Genomic DNA, 18695 nt, shown 5'->3' with positions numbered 1-18695 from the left:
GTGTGTGTGTGTGTGTGTGTGTGAGTACTAATTAATTCTCCCCCTCCCAGCATTTAAGCATTTAAGCTCAGCCTGGGGTTTATAATAACTCTGGATATTAAGCAAATCTCACAGTAGACTGTGTGTGTGTGTATTTGTGTGTTAGCGTTAGCCGCACCGCTGCATCAAGCCAATCCTTAAGCTAACAGTGAGCTGTGTACACAGACACACACAGACACACACACACCTCAGCAGTGTGTGTCTTGGACAGTAGTCTCTAAACACCAACGCTGTGTGAATCTGACACTGGGAAGCTTTAATTTTTTTTTTTGTAATAATCAGCTGCGTTTCACTATGTGTCTTTTTGCTTTGCTGGTTCGTCATCAGATTAACATATTTATGAAGCCAGACTGGCACCTTTAAAGGGTGTTAGTCATATACACATTTTTTTATTTTTGCTCTGTGTCTGAATTTTACAAATAATCTACTATTCAGCTGAGGACGCAGGCGGATTCATGTTTATTTATTCCAGCAGTTAATTCTAATCATTTCACCACAGCTCGCCGCTCTCACAGAAACAACGTCCCCGTCCAATCCTTCGCAGCGCACATGCTCACATGCAAAAACCCAGTTAACACCGACGGTGTCATCCTTCTGCCTCACGGATAAATCTGGATTCCTCTTTAACGAGATCGAAATCAGCACAAAGTGGACAGTAACCGGGTTCCTGTCAGCTGGAGCTTCGGTCTAACAAACAGGTTGTTGTATTGTATCATCGAGCTCTGCTGGTTCATCAGCTGTTGTATTGATCCAGTATTGATCCGACAAGCAGCCACCGCTGAACATGGGACCACTGACGGCCAATTTCAGCTCAACATGTGTTTCAAGTGTTGAGACAGAAAAACACTTTTTCTTCAGCTTTCTGAACAAGTTTTTGTTAAACAGGTGATTTAAACAACATCTGGAACATTTTACAAACAAAATGATCATTTCTTTGAGAATCAGTGGCAAAATCAGCGATGCAAAAAAGTCACGTTAATATTAGTACAGGAAACACTGCAGCTATTATTGTCTCCCTTTATGCATCATATACTTTCAGCCTGGTTTAACAGATTACATGCAGTTGTCTTGGAGGTCCGACAGCTTTACAGCGAGAGTCACAGGGTGGAAATAATCACAGTGTTTACCAGCAGATCGTGGCCTAATCCTTTTCAAGCTTTCGCACAAAAATGTTGTTTTAATACAATAACACACACGAGGACGTGAATAATGTTTCCAAACTTTCATTTTCACAAGAAATCTACACAAATTTGAATTTCCTGGTTCTGAAAGTGAAACTCAGCGGAGCTCAGGATCATGTTTTAATTCCATCTCATAGGATATATTATGATATAGTTAGTAAACGTTCTGCTGTATTCTGCTGTTACGGGTCATGATGTCTGCCTCCTGTGTGAGCAGCTGACAGTCTGAACTGTACAAACAGCAGCCAGTGTCCCGTCCTGCTCATCGATCCGTCAGCAGCGTCGCCCTCTGACCTCTACAGTTTAATGACATCAGTGCAGACGAGGGTTTTCTCTGCTGAGCAGAACCACGTGAGCGCCCGGACCAACAGAACTGTGAGAACGTCTTTAAACTAATGTAACATCATTAGAATCAAACAAATTTTTATAAAAGTTGTTGTTGATGCTAACTCAACATTTCACACTACTGCTGCTTCACATAAAAGGATTCAACCAGTGAAAACATGGCATGGCTTTTATTGTGAAGCAGCCACAGGAATATTATGTATAATACAACTGTGTATTTAAAGAGTTTTTATATGGTCGCACTCCTCTGTCCAATCACAAGTGAGCCTCCCTGGATTTTAATAATTAACTATGACTTTGTGTTTCTGAAATTAGTGGAAAAGACACTGAGACACACACACACGCACACACACAGATGGAGGCCACACACACAGACTCATGCATGAAATAATAAATGTATCAGCACACAGTCTGTTTCCCATCAGCACCGTGGGGAAGAAATCTGATGTGGAAACAATTCTGCAGCGGAGGCTTATGGGAAATTCATAAAGAGGGAGTGAGTAGTGTGTGTGTGTGGTTTGAGATGTGGAACACACACACACACACATATTGAGCGGTGTGTGTGAGTTAATCAGTGTCGTAGATGTGAAGCTCTGACCTTTTCTAGTTGAACCACCTGCTGCTGCAGAAAAAACGAGTGTGTTCCACCGTGTGTGTGTTCCAGTGTGTGTGTGTTCCAGTGTGTGTGTGTGTTTCAGTGTGTATGTACCGTCTCTCTCTCTGCAGGGTGTATGAGCTTCTGAAGAAGCCCAGCAGCTCGTCCTCGATGGCGGCGTCAAAGCTCACGTTCAGCCGGTAAAGTCTCATTGGCTTCAGCTCACGGTGCAGAACCACCACGTACATCTGATTGGCCGGGAAGGGGAAGTGGCGGTGGACACGCATGGCTCCGCCCCCGGGACGGTTGGCAGGACGACCGCCAGGACCACCCTCCGCTGTAACGGACACCTTGTCCACCTGGAGGTAGGAAGAGGGGGACTTAGACCGTGGAGTGACTGATAATCAAACATCCAAATCAAATAACTGAATAATCAACTAACACACCAGAGGAAGACGAAACAAAGTTGGATTTGAAACTTTAAGACCGAGACTGGACGTAAAAAACTTTTAATAAGATGCATGAGAACACTCAGGCCCGAGAGCTGCTTCACTGTGTGCTGCGAACTCTGCAACATGCCCAACACACACTTAACTGCACAGGGTTAGGGGTTAATCGATCGTTGTCCCGCCCCGGTCTGTGCTGAGCAGAGTTTGTGTTCCCCAGGGGAGCAACGGCTGAAGCTTTGCTGCCAAATATCGCTTCTCTATATTTTCTCTATTCACATAAAAATAGTTTCCATGTAAAATGTCACTCACTGTGATTCGCTCCCATTTGCCGTGTTAACGTTACCGCCTTAAACTGTTCACACAAACTCAACACTACCTGCAGCTGCTTCGAAGTAAAAGCCCTAAAACATTTCAGCAGATAAAATCCTTAATGTCTTCACGGGGCTTTTATTGTGAAACATTTGCAGGCACACCATATGCAACAACAGCCGGGCGGGATTAAAGGACGACAGAGCGGAGCGGATCAGAACAAGCGAATCAAACACCACAAACTGTCTGTCTGTAAACAAAGTGTTGAAAATAACACCATTATATTGCTGACTTCAAAATTCAAATAAAGCCACACATTATGTTTAACTGGCGAGCACATGTTCCCCAGCCTGTATTAGTCTATCAGCCACGCCCACAGCCATTACTGGAGACCCGACTCCCAGTTTTTATTTAAGGAAATACAGAGTTTTATTGATCCTGCAGCGCCAATCAAAACATTGCACTCGGGGTCTCAGCAGGGGCAGAGGGTAGAAGGCTGAACACAACATCAGCTGCTGACTGTGAGTTCCACCGTGAGCAGCGCCCTCTGCTGTTCAGGAGAATCAGCGAAGTCACATGACAAACCCGACGCTACTCTGACAGATCTGCAGCTGTTTCACTTTGTCTCAGCTTCACAGTTTGTGGGATGAAAGCCGTTGCTAAGCAACACCTGATCCACTGCCAGCTGTTGTTCGGAATGCTGGACCCTGTCACCATGGTGACGTGACAGGGACCACATGTGATATGTGTGAGGATGCAGGTAGCTCGAAAAAGCATTTCTGACAGTTTCAAGACAGAACGAGAGAAAAGTCAGCAGAACTCCGACTGTTAGTCGGCCACGTGACGGCGAAACAACAGGGACAGCCAGTTCAGTCAGGAATGAATGAAGACGAGTGCTTCATCCATTAAAAGCAGCACAAAGCCTCACAGGTGTTTTCACTTATCCTCAGGTCTAATCCTCCTCATTAGACCTGAGCTCGGCTTCACGATGGGTGGGTATTTGCTGGTAATTAAATGAAATGTCACTAAACTCACTGCACTGAAGAAAATTATCGAGGTAAAAGTGGTCTCCCTCTAACAGGTGCAACGGGGCGAACAGAAAGTGAGGGAGATGTCAGTCAAGCTCGGTCTGCACACGCCCACGCAGCTCTGGGAAGAGGTCTAATCAGGTGAAATAAGAGAAAACACCTGTGTGGGTGGACCACGGGGGCACGGATGAAAACTAACGTCAAAAAATTCTGCAGTGGTTCCTGTTAAAACGCTTCCAGTGTGAGATGATGCAAAAAAGCCAGGCAGTTCTTGGACTGAGGAATGTGATGAATGCCAAGGAAGTTCAACAGGTTTTCAGTTTGTTTGTGCACCAGCAGCATCTCTGGCCTCAGCTCAACCAGCGTTTAAACCACCAAAGGTTTGGACCAGGATCTGTTCAGTCAGGTCGGCGCTCTTCTTCAGGCAGAGCACAGCCGAGTGGAGAGTTCAACTTTGATTTTTGACGTACTATTTTTTTTTTTTCGCTGACCATTTGCAAACCGTGCTGACTTCTGAGGGAGTGGAGAAATCCAGGGAGTGAAAAACAGAGGAAGCTATCATATCACATCATTCAGTTTGATATAACCCTGCTTCCACTGAACGGCTTCATCAAACAAGCTTTGCAGTCAGCTGTCAGGCAGGAGACGAGGGCACAAATCCAGCTGCTTAAATTCAATTACCGTCCAGTAAACAGTCAGGGCCGCACACACACCACCGAGCTTCGAACGTCATCTGTTTCACAAAGACACACACATTTATTTTTCTGCACCAGTTTCTGGTCTGTAAACATAACTGCCCCCACCCCCTGCCCCCACGCCCCATTCTTGCCCAGTTGTTCACCAGAAATCTGGTGAGTTACAACACTATGAAACAATAAAAGAAATCTGCAGCAGCTGCCTGTGAACTGGAAGAACTGAAACCATGGGATTTACGTGAAGGAGAAACATAAACGATGACGGGACTGAAGAACAGCAGTGCATGATGGGAAAGCATCCGGCAGCAGTGGGAACGGTTAGGAACCTTTAGGGTCTCTGAGTTGTCACAGATCAGCAAATCTCAGCCAATCAAACACTGAGTGTGAGTGTGAGTGTGTGTGTGTGTGTGTGTCTGTATCTGTTTGGGGGAGTGTGCGTTTGTTCGTTGATGAATGAACTGATCGATACGAACAGAGAGCCTGCTGACACAGAGAGGAAACGCTGGGGATTAAAAGGATGTTTTTCACGGTTTTCTGGTGAGTCAGCGAACGCGGCGCCACACTGCGTGATGCCTTCAAATGCTCCGCTCAACCAAAATGCATTTTAATTGTGTTGTTTGTTGATTTGATTTCTCAGCTGAACTGATCACTGTCAAACGTCAGAACGGAAGAAAACAACTTTATTAACGTTGTTTTTATCAGATGTCTCTGGTCGGTTGAGCCTCACGTTCACTGAGCTGAACTGAGACCAGTCTTTGCCACGGCTGAAGAAAATCAGTCTGAACTGACTGTAGGTTTTGGATGTATCAGCAGGAACTGCTGTGGGTTCAGGAAAAAAACCACCATGATGATGCTTTCAGCACTTTTGAACTTTGCATTTTGTCGAATGCTGAATTTATTTTGTGTTTCTTCCTCCTATGTTTACGCCCTTTTTTTTTTGGCCTTTTCACATCCGGACAATTTTTCTTTTCATGACGCATTAACTGTGAGGAGACCTGCCCACTGCCCCAACAACACCTCTTCATTCACACTGTGCTCACACACAAACACAGGAGGGGCTGCAGGGTTTTTAATTGGCCTCTGCCCAGATTAGACAGATTCATCCCTGTCTCACATTAGCCGAGATGACCGGCCTGAAAAATCACGTTGCTCAGGCGTTTCTCTGAGGCTTTCTCTCACCATGCGCTCGTCTCGGAAATTGGGCTGAAACAGCAACTTTGACTGTTAATTAGCCTCGTTAAGGAAATCTCTGAGGCCAAATCTGGAAATAAACATTCTTTGTTAGAGAGCGGGTTGTTTTCCAACTCAGAGAGCAGACCTCAAACCAGGAGGCTTGTTTGGAAAGAATCATCCGGAAAAGTTATCAGCGGTGTCAAAATGTACACATCCACAGGCAGTGATGTACCTGTGCCTGCTGCTGATTGGATGACAGAGGGCAGGGGGCGGGGACAGACGACTACACCTACAACACCAACACTGTACCTACAAAATAAGGTGAACATCTTTTTCCTGTGCCTTCAGACATAATGTCACTGCACAGATCATGAAGGAGTTTACGATACATCTGCAAATCTTCCATCTTCTGTCGGCAAGCAGATGTTTGTCCACACTGGTGTGTCACAGATATCACAGTACATCTGTTCTTACAGAGAATTCAAGTTAACCAGATTTCTGACACAGATTTCTCATACAGGCCACCGTACCTCAAGGCGGTCAGTGTGCAGCACGATGAATCGGGTGGCGTTGATGCACTCCAGCTCAATGCTGACCTCTCCGGAGAAGGTGAAGTTGTCCATGTAGACGGCGAGCCTCAGGTCGTAGTGCCGTGGTCTCACGGAGCCCGGCAGCCGTGAGTTTCTCCACGGTTGGACCGCCTCCTCGTCCCCCCTCTCCCCTGTCCTCTCCCCTCTGCTCCCGTTCAGCTTCGCTGACCCTCCGGAACCCCGGGAGCCAGACTCCCCTGTCGCTCCGTCACGGTCTTGTCCGCCACAGTCTTCAAAACGAACGCTGAGCACCACGGCCACCGCTGTGACGATGATGAGTGTGAGGATGGACAGGGCGAAGCCCAGCACCAGCCGTTTGTGCACCGTGATGTGGCGCTCGGTGGTTCGAGGCCGGACCACCACAGACTCAGCCCACTGGTCCGAGAGGCCGCGGCCATTTCGCATGGCGCCCGGGCTGCTGTCGTTTAGTCCCATTTAGGTGAAAGTGTCACTTTAACAACAAAGAAATGTCCTCAGGGTTCAAAGTCAGAAATCGATTCTGATTGAAAAAATACATTAATTTACACCCAGTTCTGATCCAGCTCGTTCACACACGACTTCTTTAAAAAGGTTTGTTTGAGATGTTCCCAGTTCTCAGTGTGAGGTGCTGAAACTCCAGCCGTTATATGTCTGAAAAGCTGAACTCTGACCCCACAGCTGCTGGACTGTTATGAACGTCCTTCAGCTCTGACTCGAGGTGGAAAATCAACACCATGGCACGTCTAACATTTCAGGCAACAAAACTGACAAACCAGAAAGGATGAGATGGCCGTGTGCGTTTTGGTTTTGTGGCGAGGAGAAAAAAAAAAAAAAAAAAATCAATGCAGCATGGCTTGATTTCAAGTGTAGAGGAGGCTGAGGAGGAGGAGGAGGAGGTATGCTGTTGAGGATGTGGCTATACAGTGAGCGTACCATCCATAGACTTTCACAGGAAATCAGCTGGGTGAGCTGAACTCTAAACCAACACAGAAGCTGGAGTCAGTGCTTAGCTGGGCTTCCTCACAGACATTAAAACCAGTTTGGGAAACTGGAAATCCTCATTTTGAGCTTCAGAAACGATCAGCTGATCCACATGCATCAAAGTCAGGGACCTTAAACTAAAGCTTAAACGAACACAGGGGACTGGAAGTGGCAGGTTTGTGTCCCCGGGTAGTTATAAAGTTAATTTCTTCTGAGTTAAAAGCTCTTCCACAGCTTCCTGCAGTAAAGCATAAATAAACCCCAATCGGACTATTATGGGATTATTATTATGATACAGCAGGAAATGAAAACACCTCACAGAACATTAAGGTCAGCGTTCGGAGCCACGGATGCTCTGTGAGTCACTGAGAAGATTCTGATTACATCTCAGAGTTGGAGGCAGCTCCAGACTCGGGACTACTCATTAAACCAGGTCAGCACATCTTCACACAGGTTTCTGTCACGTGGTTTGGGTTGTGATAATGTTTGGGTTGTCTGATTTTTAATTGCCTCAGTTGCTCATATTTTTGCTAAAACAAAGACGTTTTTAATAATAAAGAACTTTCCTCTGCTCCCTGTGAGAATGTGATTATGTGTTCGACTTTCTGGTTAAATTAAATTTTTTTTTCTCTTTACACTAAAACCAGGTGAAGAGTTTAAACCTGCTGAAAAGAGCAGGGACAGATTTCACGTTAGAATCAGATTTTACTCTCAGTGGACATGTCACCAAAAAGCTGTTTAATAAGGGTAATAACTCTCAGTGCGGTGTCTGTCCACGTCTCCCTCCCTGCGTCTCTGTCGGGGGGTTAAAGGGATAATTTACGGTCAGCATGTGGGTTTATTTCACCGTGGAGGAGATAATTCACTCCGGTGAATATCGGGGTCTAAACGCTGCTGCTCAGGAGGCTGATGGATGAAAATGGATTTTAAATGACTGATACCCGGGAATGTTTTGTTTCAGACGGACGGAGAACCGAGCAGAAACCGGGACACAGAGGCGGGTTTTATCCGTTAAAATCCCACCGATCAATCCGTTCCCTTAACGAGATTAGTCTGGTATTAATGATGAGGGTTATCCGATCATTAACGGTCCGTGAGAGTGTCTAATTTAGCCGCTAAAGATCCAGATTAACTCCTCCGGTAACTTCTCTTCTCTCGCCCCCGTTGGGAGTCGGTGAGCCCCGGGCCCGTTCCTGACGGCGGTCGGTCCCTGGGGTTCAGGGGAGCCTCCCCGGTGGAGATCCGTTATTAACGACACTTTCTTGGGTCGGGAGGAGAGCGGCTCCTTTCCTCTGTAAACTCTGCGGTTCGCACCTGCTTTATACCTGCGTTTCCTCTTCTTCTTCAGTACCGGGAGAGGGGGCTGAGGTTACCGTCTGTCAGCAAACCGACGGGTCCGCCCGGGACCGTCCGGGGATCCGTTACACTGTCGCCAGAAATCCGTGAAACAGCTCAGATGTGAGTTCAAACACACAGAAATCCGCGATGGAAACCAGGCGGCTGCGAAACATCAGAAACCCGTTCCTGATCCGTTTAACCGCCGGGAATCCGTGACAACAAACATCTGGGGATCATTTCAAAACGTCGGAGATCAGTTCCGATTCAGAGTGAACGATCTGCACACCGGGAATCCGTTAAAACACGTCGGAGACTCGTTAAAACACACCGGAGACCAGTTTCAGTTGGGGACCGAGGACCGGGGACTGTTTGGAAACCGATCCTTGAAAGCGCCGTCAGTGATCCGTTAAATACACAGTAAATCCCTCCAAAACCATCGGATCCGTTTCCATGGAGTCCAAAAGTAGAAATGAACCGTGTCAGGCGGATTATCCCGGGTTAACGCCGGGCACGAGCCCCTCCGGTGCTCCTTTATTAACCGGATCCTCCTTAACTTTTTTAGCCCACGGAGAGCTGCTGCTCCTCTGATGATGAGGATGGCGGTGGTGGGGATGATGACGGTGATGCCCGGTGATGAAGATGATGATGAAGCTCTCCCATTAGCGTCCCTCCATCCACCGGGGGGGAGGAGGAGGAGGATGGTGGTGACGGTGGGGTGTCGGTGGTGAGGAAGAGTCTCGTGCAGCCCGTTCAGCAGTTAGTCCGCGCTCGCGGTGTGCGTTTGTGTTTGAGCACGAGCTGCTGCTGCTCTGACCGAGAGGCACGCGCTGACAGAGAGAGAGAGAGAGAGAGAGAGAGAGAGAGAGAGAGAGAGAGAGAGAGAGAGAGAGAGACTCGCCCGCTGGATGAAAGCTACACCCACCAAACTCTATTCACATCTATTCTACCGTCTCTGTGGGATATATTCAAACTAAACACAAGAAAATTAAATGAAAGACAAGTCAGTCTTTATCTCACTCACACACACACACACACACACACACACACACACACACACACACACACACACACACACACAGATCACAGTGTAATGCAGTGAGAGGTGAGTGTATAATCTGCTGAGGCCATTCACCAACATGAGAGCAGTGAAACCTGTGTGACAGGTGTCAGTCATTCTCATCAAGGTGAGCAGAGAAAATGCGTTTCCATTTACTTGTTTTCATGCGCATTTTCAATTTGAGAATAAATTTAAAATGAAAAAGTTTTGACTGGTGCAGTTTTTTTTTTTAAAGAATTTTGCCATCGACTGTAAACCAACTCATAAAATTCACCGAACACTGGTGGATGGAAACATGCATTAATCCGTATTTTCTTTAATGGATTCTCTGGAAAATCAGTTGTCAATCACCTGACCATGGTTTACTGTTTTACACCCGACACTACGGCTGCTCTGCAGGAAAATGGGTGACTCAGTCTCTTCAGGAAATCCAACTGTTTCCATCCACTGTGATGTTCCTGCTCAGTATCTGTACTATCTGTGTACATTACAGAGCAGCCTGATCATTCAGCAGCTGGAAATGTTAATGTTAATGTTTGCTGAAGGAGCTGCCATTACTCCAGCAAACATTTAGCAGAAGATTTAACTGGTTGACTTCCAAGAATTCACATTCTTTACTCAAATAAAAGTAAAATAACAAAAACACTCCGTTACAAGTGAAAGTGCTCCACTGAAAATGTTGCTCAAGTTAAAGTATAATTAGGAAAATGAACTTTAAGTACTGAAAGTAAATGTACATAAGTAAATGATGGCCTCTGTGAGTGCTGCATTATTATATCATTAGATTATTATCACTCAATGTAAAAGCGTGTTGTTTTTAACTTCTTCAGGAAGCTTCGTTTGGCTGCGACCAGCAAGCAGAGTTACAAAAACCACAGGTGAGTGTCGACACTGCAGCAGAGCTAACACAGTTCACAGCTTTACTCAGAGAAAGAGGAGCACAGGCTTACTGCATGGTGAGGCCGGTCGACACCGGAGACAGGCGTCCAAACACGAAAACAGGTCCAGGAAGGAAAAGGCAGGAATCCAAACTCCAGCGAACAGGTACGAGAATCAGAGCTCAGGTGAGACAGGTGAGACACGAGGAACCACACAGCAACTCAACACAACCTGCAGCAAACAGAAGGGAAGGGAAAGGAGGCCTTAAATACACTGAGGGCTAATTAACTGAGGAGCAACAGGTGGCAAAAAAAGGGGAGGGAAAAAAACACAAAGGCAGGAAGTAAAGCAACACCTCACAAATAAGGTAAGTAATTTCAAAATAAAACAGGAAGTACAACCAATTCCAGGCAGGATGTAGCACAAGTGTGTTTAGATGCCCTTGACTCAGCTCAGTGATGATACTACACACGTTAATATACACATGAACACGAGTGTTAGAAAATTGCCAAGTAAACAAACAGATTCTGTGGTTTAAGTCACACTGGTCTCAGTTGTTCTTTAGTTGTTAATATCTTTTCATTTGTTTAAAACCAGGTTCTCTTTGCAGTGAGTCTGAGAAGTTTGAGATAGAACATTGAAAATACAGGATTCTTCATTGTCACTGGAGTTTGGTAAACATTTTGAAGATTACCACAGTAGTTCTTTTATTTTTTTGGGGGGGGATATTTCTCCGTTATACTGAGCATTTGAAATGTTTACTGTTAGTTCAGATGAATCCTGATACTTCTTCCTCCAGGACTGAGAGTTTCAGTCTGGTCCAGTTTTCTCGTTGGTGTAGTAAATAGCTGAATCTTTAAAAGTCACCGTACACCGCCGCCGCTCTGAACATCATGTTCACCTGTGTCAACGTCAGGACACGTTTAATTGGCCACTCCGTCCCTTTGGTATCCGACCAATGAAACATGCTCTGCGTGCCACATTAAACCACATCTGGTCGTGTGCTGAAGGTCAGGTGTTTCCCTGCTGTTACCAAGGTGACACTGACGGACGTCCAGCTCATCAACATTCATGCCGCCAGCTGTTTGATTGGCTATTGACACAGTCTGCCAAGCGTTTGATTGGCTATCACATGAGCCATTAATTTTACAGCGACTGGCGTGTTCTTGCCCGTCTGTCTCCGAATGTGTGTGTGTTTATACATGTGTGTTTCTGAGCGTGTGCGTTGAACAGTAAGTGCCTCCATTAAAACTATCTGTTACCTGACATACGTGTGTGTGTGTGTGTGTGTGTGTGTGTGTGTGTGCTGTTGGGTTTATGTCATGTTGTGATGCTAACTGCTGGTTTGTTGGCCCATTTGGTAACTGACCTATAGGTGGATGAACCCTTTTGATTCCTGTGGCTCTGTGACTTTTCCTATTTTTAGCCCCAAGATTTACAGTCATCAGCCCACCCAGCTCCTCTGTAACGTGGGGTTTAACCAACACTGTGTCTCACAGGGGGCATCAGCAGGGTTCCCGAATATTAGACTGTTTTATTGGACAAAGTCCAAAGCACACACTCTCTGTCTAACACAGACACACACACACACAGTCTCTCTGACATTGCATGGCCAATTAGAGTCCTATTTCAACCAACTGGATCAAGGTAGAAGACAGCGAGAGAGAGAGAGAGAGAGAGAGAGAGAGAGAGAGAGAGAGAGAGAGAGAGAGAGAGAGAGAGAGAGAGAGAGAGAGATCTAAGTGGGTGGCACACTCTTCTGCCTCAGGGTAGATTGGTGTCAGAACTCACAGTGGGCAGAAAATGTAATGAATGTGTATCACTTGTTAAGAAGAAAGACAGTGTGTGTGTGTGTGTGTGTGTGTGTGTGTGTGTGTGTGTGTGTGTGTGTGTGTGTGTGTGTGTGTGTGCGTGTGTGGTCTCGGCACTTGACACCAATCTAACAGCAGCAGCAGAAGAAGCAGCAGCAGCTGAAGAGAAATATAAAAGAGAAGTGAGTGTGTCAGAGGGAGAACAGACTTAAAGCCGAACACAGAGATACAAACATCAATATTTCAGATTCCTTGAAAGCACAAATCCATCCATGATTCATAGAAACACTGCACAGAAGAGACAGAGATGCAGATATATACCGAGCATCCTGTGGTCAGTATGCACAGAACAAACAGAGGCTCACTGTTTCTGTGCTGAACTGAATCATTGAGGGTGTGTGTGTGTGTGTGTGTGTGTGTGTGTGTGTGCCTCTGATGAATGCTGTGGCGCAGTGGGACGTAGAGTAGCTTGGTGTAGTGTGAGGTTTCGTATCCAGACTTCTGACTGTGCGGTCTCTCAGCAGCTGTTCGTCAAAATCAAAACTGTCTGGATTTGATGGATTTACCAAATGTAACGGTGCACGAATTTCAGGCCTCACGCACAGAGCTGTCTACAGTTCTAACCAAGTGTTAGGAGTCTTAATTAGCACGTCCTCAACTCTCAGAAGGCGAGGTCGGTCTGACAGACTCTGACCTGCTGCTCCTGCTCTGGATGAAGGCCTCAGTCAGGTCAGACTCTGATCCTCTGATGGAGAGATGGTGGAGTGTCTCCTCACCGTGTCAGCGGCATCACGTGGAGGCAGGTCGTCCTCAGGTCGTCTTCAGGTCGTCCTCAGAGCCCCACGTCTGGATCCGTGACATGTGGTCTGCGTCACTCAGCAACAGGACGGAGGAACAGAGGCTGGTTTCTGGAGAAGGCAGGTGGGAGGCAGGTGATTCTGATTCTGAGCGGTTTAAAGTCAGGATCTTTGTTTTGTCTTTTCTGTCCTTTTCTTCTTCTTCTCTCAGGCCCTGTCATTAACACCTGTCTCAGGTGATCCAATCAGCTCTAAGTACAGGTGTTAATGCACACAAGACGCAGTGAGGACGCATTTGGGATCGATCACTCAGACCGCATTCGGTGAACAGTGCATTTAAAAACAACGACGTGTTTGGTCTTTGCAAATGAAAATGGCGTACATGTTTATTTTCACATAGAACAGGAAGTGAGATCCTAATTCCAGGTGTGAACTGGCGCGGCCCACCTGTGCTCGGATCACCTGAGACGCATGTTAATGCCAGGTTTGAACGGGGCCTCTGTTATGAGCCGAAAGCAGCAGAGCCAGAGCGTGTCAGGGACAATCAGGGTGCTGCAGGTTGTGTGTGTGTGTGTGTGTGTGTGTGTGTGTGTCACAGCTCGCCATACAAATGTAAAGCAGATTGCTTCTCTCTTCTCTTCGGTAGGTGTATCTGCCTGTCCTGTCATTTATTCCCTCATTTATCCTCACAGCAGCGTGCGCATGATTGTGTGTGAAAGTGCGCTAAACGTGCAGTAAGTGTGCGTTTGTCACATTGCGTTACCCACTCTCACGCAGCTTTTTACACCCATTTGTTTTTCTAATTTGTCAGGTGTGTGTGTTTGTTGTATTGTCTCACCATACTGTAGTTGTCAGACTGTTGTGTGTGTGTGTGTGTGTGTGCTGCTCTGTGTGACGCTGATTAAAAGTGAGAGGTTTTTGATTGCCTCGACCCTCCATGGAATTATTAGCATAGAACACACACACACACACACAGGAGTAATTGAGCATTTCTCTTCTACATTACATTTAACAGGATCCAATCCAGGAGCTCGACGCCGCGCTAACAAACTAGCACTTCACTGTTTACTCTCCATATTTAAATTTATGCAGATGAGGTGAAGTAATAGATGAATGAGCCTGTTTGTGTTGGGAGACCAGTCTCGAGCTCTTTGTTGTCTCCCACTAAAACCTGTTTCAAACTGGGTCTTTAGAAGGTGCCAGTTCTTTAAACCAGCACCTATTATTCTCATTTCATCAGATAAACTTGCCTCTGGCGGACGTATATTTGTACCATCCGATCATTTGCAGTCACAAAAGACTCGTGGGATCATTTCAAAAGACGAGTAAAGTGAGTTCAGATGGTTTTACCTTCCATGGCGTCGCTGAGTGGATGGACTTCATCCCTGAAAAGCGAAGTTGGCCAGTCCACACTCTCCAGTGACCGGACCTGTCGGCTGTGTCCACGTCAGCTCTGTGATCTGACGGCACAGCATTTACACGCTGACAGGAAAGGCTGAGCTTTCACCAGCAGCTGTGTGACAGAAATGAATCACATATTGTTCCTCAGACGTTTTCAAGGTTTGTTTGGGCAGAAAAAAAAAGAGCAAATCCTTGTCCCAGTGCTTAAAATAACAGTAAGCAGTGGACTCTGCAGGGTGATCAGGGTGAGAGCTCAACACCTTCAGTCACTGCAACAACAAATCCCTGCACTGAACGTTGCAGTGGAACCAAACGCTGCCTGATCTGCCATCAAACCTTAAGAAGAAGAAGAAGAAGAGCGAGGTGTTAGGAATAAATCCATGAAACAGGTAACTGCAGCAGCCGTTTGTCTAACTTTATGAATTCATCTGGTGTTACTCAGGATCTGTGTCTGTAAAGCTACGTAGAGCAGAGTGATCACAGCACTGCAGCACTGATTTACACTGTTTCATGTTAAAAACATGATAAAACACATGGAACCAGTCAAACGTCTGTTCGTGCTAACAGTTAACGTTAGCGACAGCTCGGCTCAAATGATCTGAGTTATAAATCAAAAAGTCGTTCTGGTTACTGAAACTTTCCGTGATGAAAAGCAACGGTTGTTTATACGTTGTTTACGTTCTGTTTACATTCTGTTTACGTTCTGTTTACGTTCTGTTTGTTTCTGTATTTATAGGGCTGGAAACTGGAGGAAACTAAAGGAGACAAACAGACAATTTGTTCATTATTCTAATTTCCTCCTAATGACTGCATGGTTGATGTATCACCATCTGGCACACACACACACAGACACAGACACACACACGCACACACACACAAATACACAGTCACACACACACACACACCGCTGTGATAATGCAGCCATTGAATTTAATGACAACGCACCGCTTGTCGTCATGAGACTCCTGCTTGTTTCACACAAATCGAAAGCAAAGCATGATGGGTAAATTGGCTCATTGTAGATAATTAGCTTCTCGTCACCGTGGAAACGACAAGTGTTTGTCCTTACAAGAAGTTTATCTCAAAGGATGGGTGCTTTGGAACAAACAAACAGACGTGGTCCAGCGTCTCCTTGGCTCAGCTGAAGGTAAATGTGATATTGGGTTGCCAGATAGTAAATAAGGAAACCGCCGGGTTGCCAGGTCATCAGTGAAACTCTCCCTCTGCAAATTGGGTTGTAACTCAGCACGATGAATCATGTCAAGTGTGTGTGAGCGTATATGAGGGCGCGTGTGTGTGTGTGTGTCGACGTCGGGGCTCAGACAGAGGCACTTGAACTAAATTGCCCCCCTGGTACCCACAATGCATCTGGAGCTGGCAGGAGTGTCTGAGTGGCTGTCTGTGTGTTTAAACCTCACGATGCCTCAGTATAACACACAGCCGCTTTATTGTGACTCCTCTGGCGTTTCTATGGTAACTGGCTGACGTTTTACACCAAACTTCACCAAAAGTTGTTGGAGCAGAAGTGTAACTACGCAGTTCGGTCGTCATGTTAACGTGAGATTTTAAGCCGTTTGCATCTCTGCATCGAAAGAGTTGGAGATGTTATGGTGATTAAAACTTCTGATGTTTAAAGCTGTGGCTGCTGTGATCTGCAGGTTTTTCAGCTTATTGTAATCAGCCACTCGGCTCGGCTCAGTCGCACACGTCTGAGAACAACTGTACAACAACAGAGCAACCTCCATGTTGCTCACTTCTGCTGACTGAAAGAGTAAAATGCTGCAAGAGACTAACATCTGTGTGTGTGTACAGAGGTCATCGAACAGACAGAGGAGCAACCTTGGTTATATGAAGCAAGAGAGAGAGAGAGAGAGAGAGAGAGAGAGAGAGAGAGAGAGAGAGAGAGAGAGAGAGAGAGAGAGGGGAATGCATTAATGTTCAGGGTCGTTTTAACACAGAGGTGAAAATGTAGTTATTCAGCTACAACACACACACACACACACACACACACACGCACGCACACACACACACTTCTCTCTCTCCTTCAGGCAGCCAAAGTCACAATGCCTTTTTGCTTAACCTCTATTATATCCCTGTGTGTGCACGTGCATACACACTCATACAGTTGGACACACACACACACACACACACTCCCTCGCTCTGAGAGCAGCGTTGAAGGCGTGGGCTGTTTCTTCAGGTTACATCTCTCTGCAGAGATGATGGATGGAGGATATAAAATCCATCTCTGCAGGCCATTTAGAAAAGAAATGAACACAGACACTGAAAGAGACCACAGATAGATAGACAGACAGACAGACAGACAGACAGACAGACAGACAGACAGACAGACAGACAGACAGACAGACAGACAGACAGACAGACAGATAGATAGATAGATGTTGATTTTTAATTATCTACCTTTGAAAGGGAGAAGCTGTTCACTGTGTAAAAACAGGTTTTTATTGTATGATTTTTTATGAGGTTTGTTATATTCTGACCTTTATCTAACCAGGATCATCCCCTGAGATGGAGATCGGTTCTTTGAGTCCTGGTTGAAACGGCAGCTCGATGATGTTTAACACTTAAACAAGAAAGGAGAGGAATAAGGAAAAAAAAGAAAAAGCTATTAATTAACTCATAACATAAAATATAAAAAGCAGCTGCACAGTCTTTAAATGTCAGAACGTTTATGTGTAAAAACTAATTTTACAAATGAACATTTCCGCTGAGCTGCTGCTTTCACAACCTGTCAGAGGCATCAAGCAGCAGGAGGTTTGCAGCCTGCGATGACTATATTTTACCCACATCATGATACCAACAGTGTTACCTTACAGGTGCGTCTGTCATGTGATACAGGCTGTAAGATGAGCGGCTTCGATTTGTCCTGGTATCTTCATGACTGAAGAGGAAAACTGAGAGAGAAGAGACGTGTTAACCTCATTTCTGTGACATTATTCAAGTGGTTCATCGATTTGATGCAAAAAGGTCTGGTGCTTACCCTGAGGCTGTACACGTCCAGCTCATGAGCATGCACACACACTCAACTTTACCAGCAGGAACTGCAGCAGCTCAGAACATGTACGCCGGAGTGCAAAACAAACGCACCTTTCCTCTAATGCAAAGGACATACAGATGTAACGTGAACACACACACACACACACACAGCTAATTTAAGGAGTCTAGTGTTTATCAGTTTTTAGTCCTTGATCTCACAAAATTTACCAGAAGAGGAGACGACATCACCTGAGAGACCTGGAGACGAGCAGAGGGTTTATGTTTGAAACTGAAATGTTCCAGCAGCCTGAGGAGGAGCCAGCAGTTAATGCAGCAAATGAACAGCTTCACTGAAGGACTGGTCAGTGCTGCAGAGTGTGAGTGTGTGTGTGAGTGTGTGTGTGATGTGTTACAGAGAGAGAGTGAGAGAGACAGATCAGTATTGGATTTTGAGTCGTTTATATTCAGCAGGGGTTCACAGATACTCACCGCTACAGTAAAACACACACACACACACACACACACACACACACACACACACACACACACACACACACACACACACACACACACACACACAGCCTGCCCAGCTCCTATATATAAATCCATTAGAGGTTATTGTTCGTTGGCGCGTTCCTGCTGCAGCTTTGCCTGAATAAAAACCTTTGATTCAATTCAAAACTTTATTGTCCCGTGAGGAAGATTTGGTTTGCAGAAACAGTTTATGATGAAAACACAATAAAAACAATAAGAGCAGATAAAACAGCCGCAGCAGATGCAGAGCAGCGTGATGTGATCAGAGCTGAGCGAAGGAGAAGTGAGGAGAGTGAAAATCGGGTTTAACACAGTTACAGCGGTCGTCGATACGAGAGAGGAAACCTGCTGAAATCACATTTAAACGGGATCACGGAGGCTGAGGCCTGATGGAGCCGCGGCAGGCGCCATTACACACAACAATACCAAAGATGATAAAGCACATACTGATGATTTCGATGATCTGACAGTCTCTGGACAGCATCAGGAGAGCTGAGTGTCTGGGATCACTGAGTGAAGC

The 18695-nt window shown here is 45.8% G+C and overlaps 1 protein-coding gene across 1 annotated transcript in view; it reads right to left on the bottom strand.

Annotated features, from left to right (window-relative positions):
• Positions 1 to 6845, bottom strand: part of LOC121176308 (thyrotropin-releasing hormone-degrading ectoenzyme-like) — a 94216-nt gene extending 87371 nt beyond the window's left edge. The window contains exons 1-2 of the mRNA XM_041030357.1: positions 6345 to 6845; positions 2275 to 2519 (exon numbers count right to left, since the gene is read on the bottom strand). Of these exons, the coding sequence (XP_040886291.1) occupies positions 2275 to 2519; positions 6345 to 6839 (740 nt within the window). The 5' untranslated portion in view covers positions 6840 to 6845. The remainder of the gene's footprint in view (positions 1 to 2274; positions 2520 to 6344) is intronic.
• Between the last annotated feature and the right edge of the window lie 11850 nt (positions 6846 to 18695).

Source organism: Toxotes jaculatrix, chromosome 22 (assembly GCF_017976425.1).
Source record: "Toxotes jaculatrix isolate fToxJac2 chromosome 22, fToxJac2.pri, whole genome shotgun sequence".
NCBI classification, from domain to species: domain Eukaryota; kingdom Metazoa; phylum Chordata; class Actinopteri; family Toxotidae; genus Toxotes; species Toxotes jaculatrix.
This window is presented reverse-complemented; position numbering and strand designations above follow the sequence as displayed.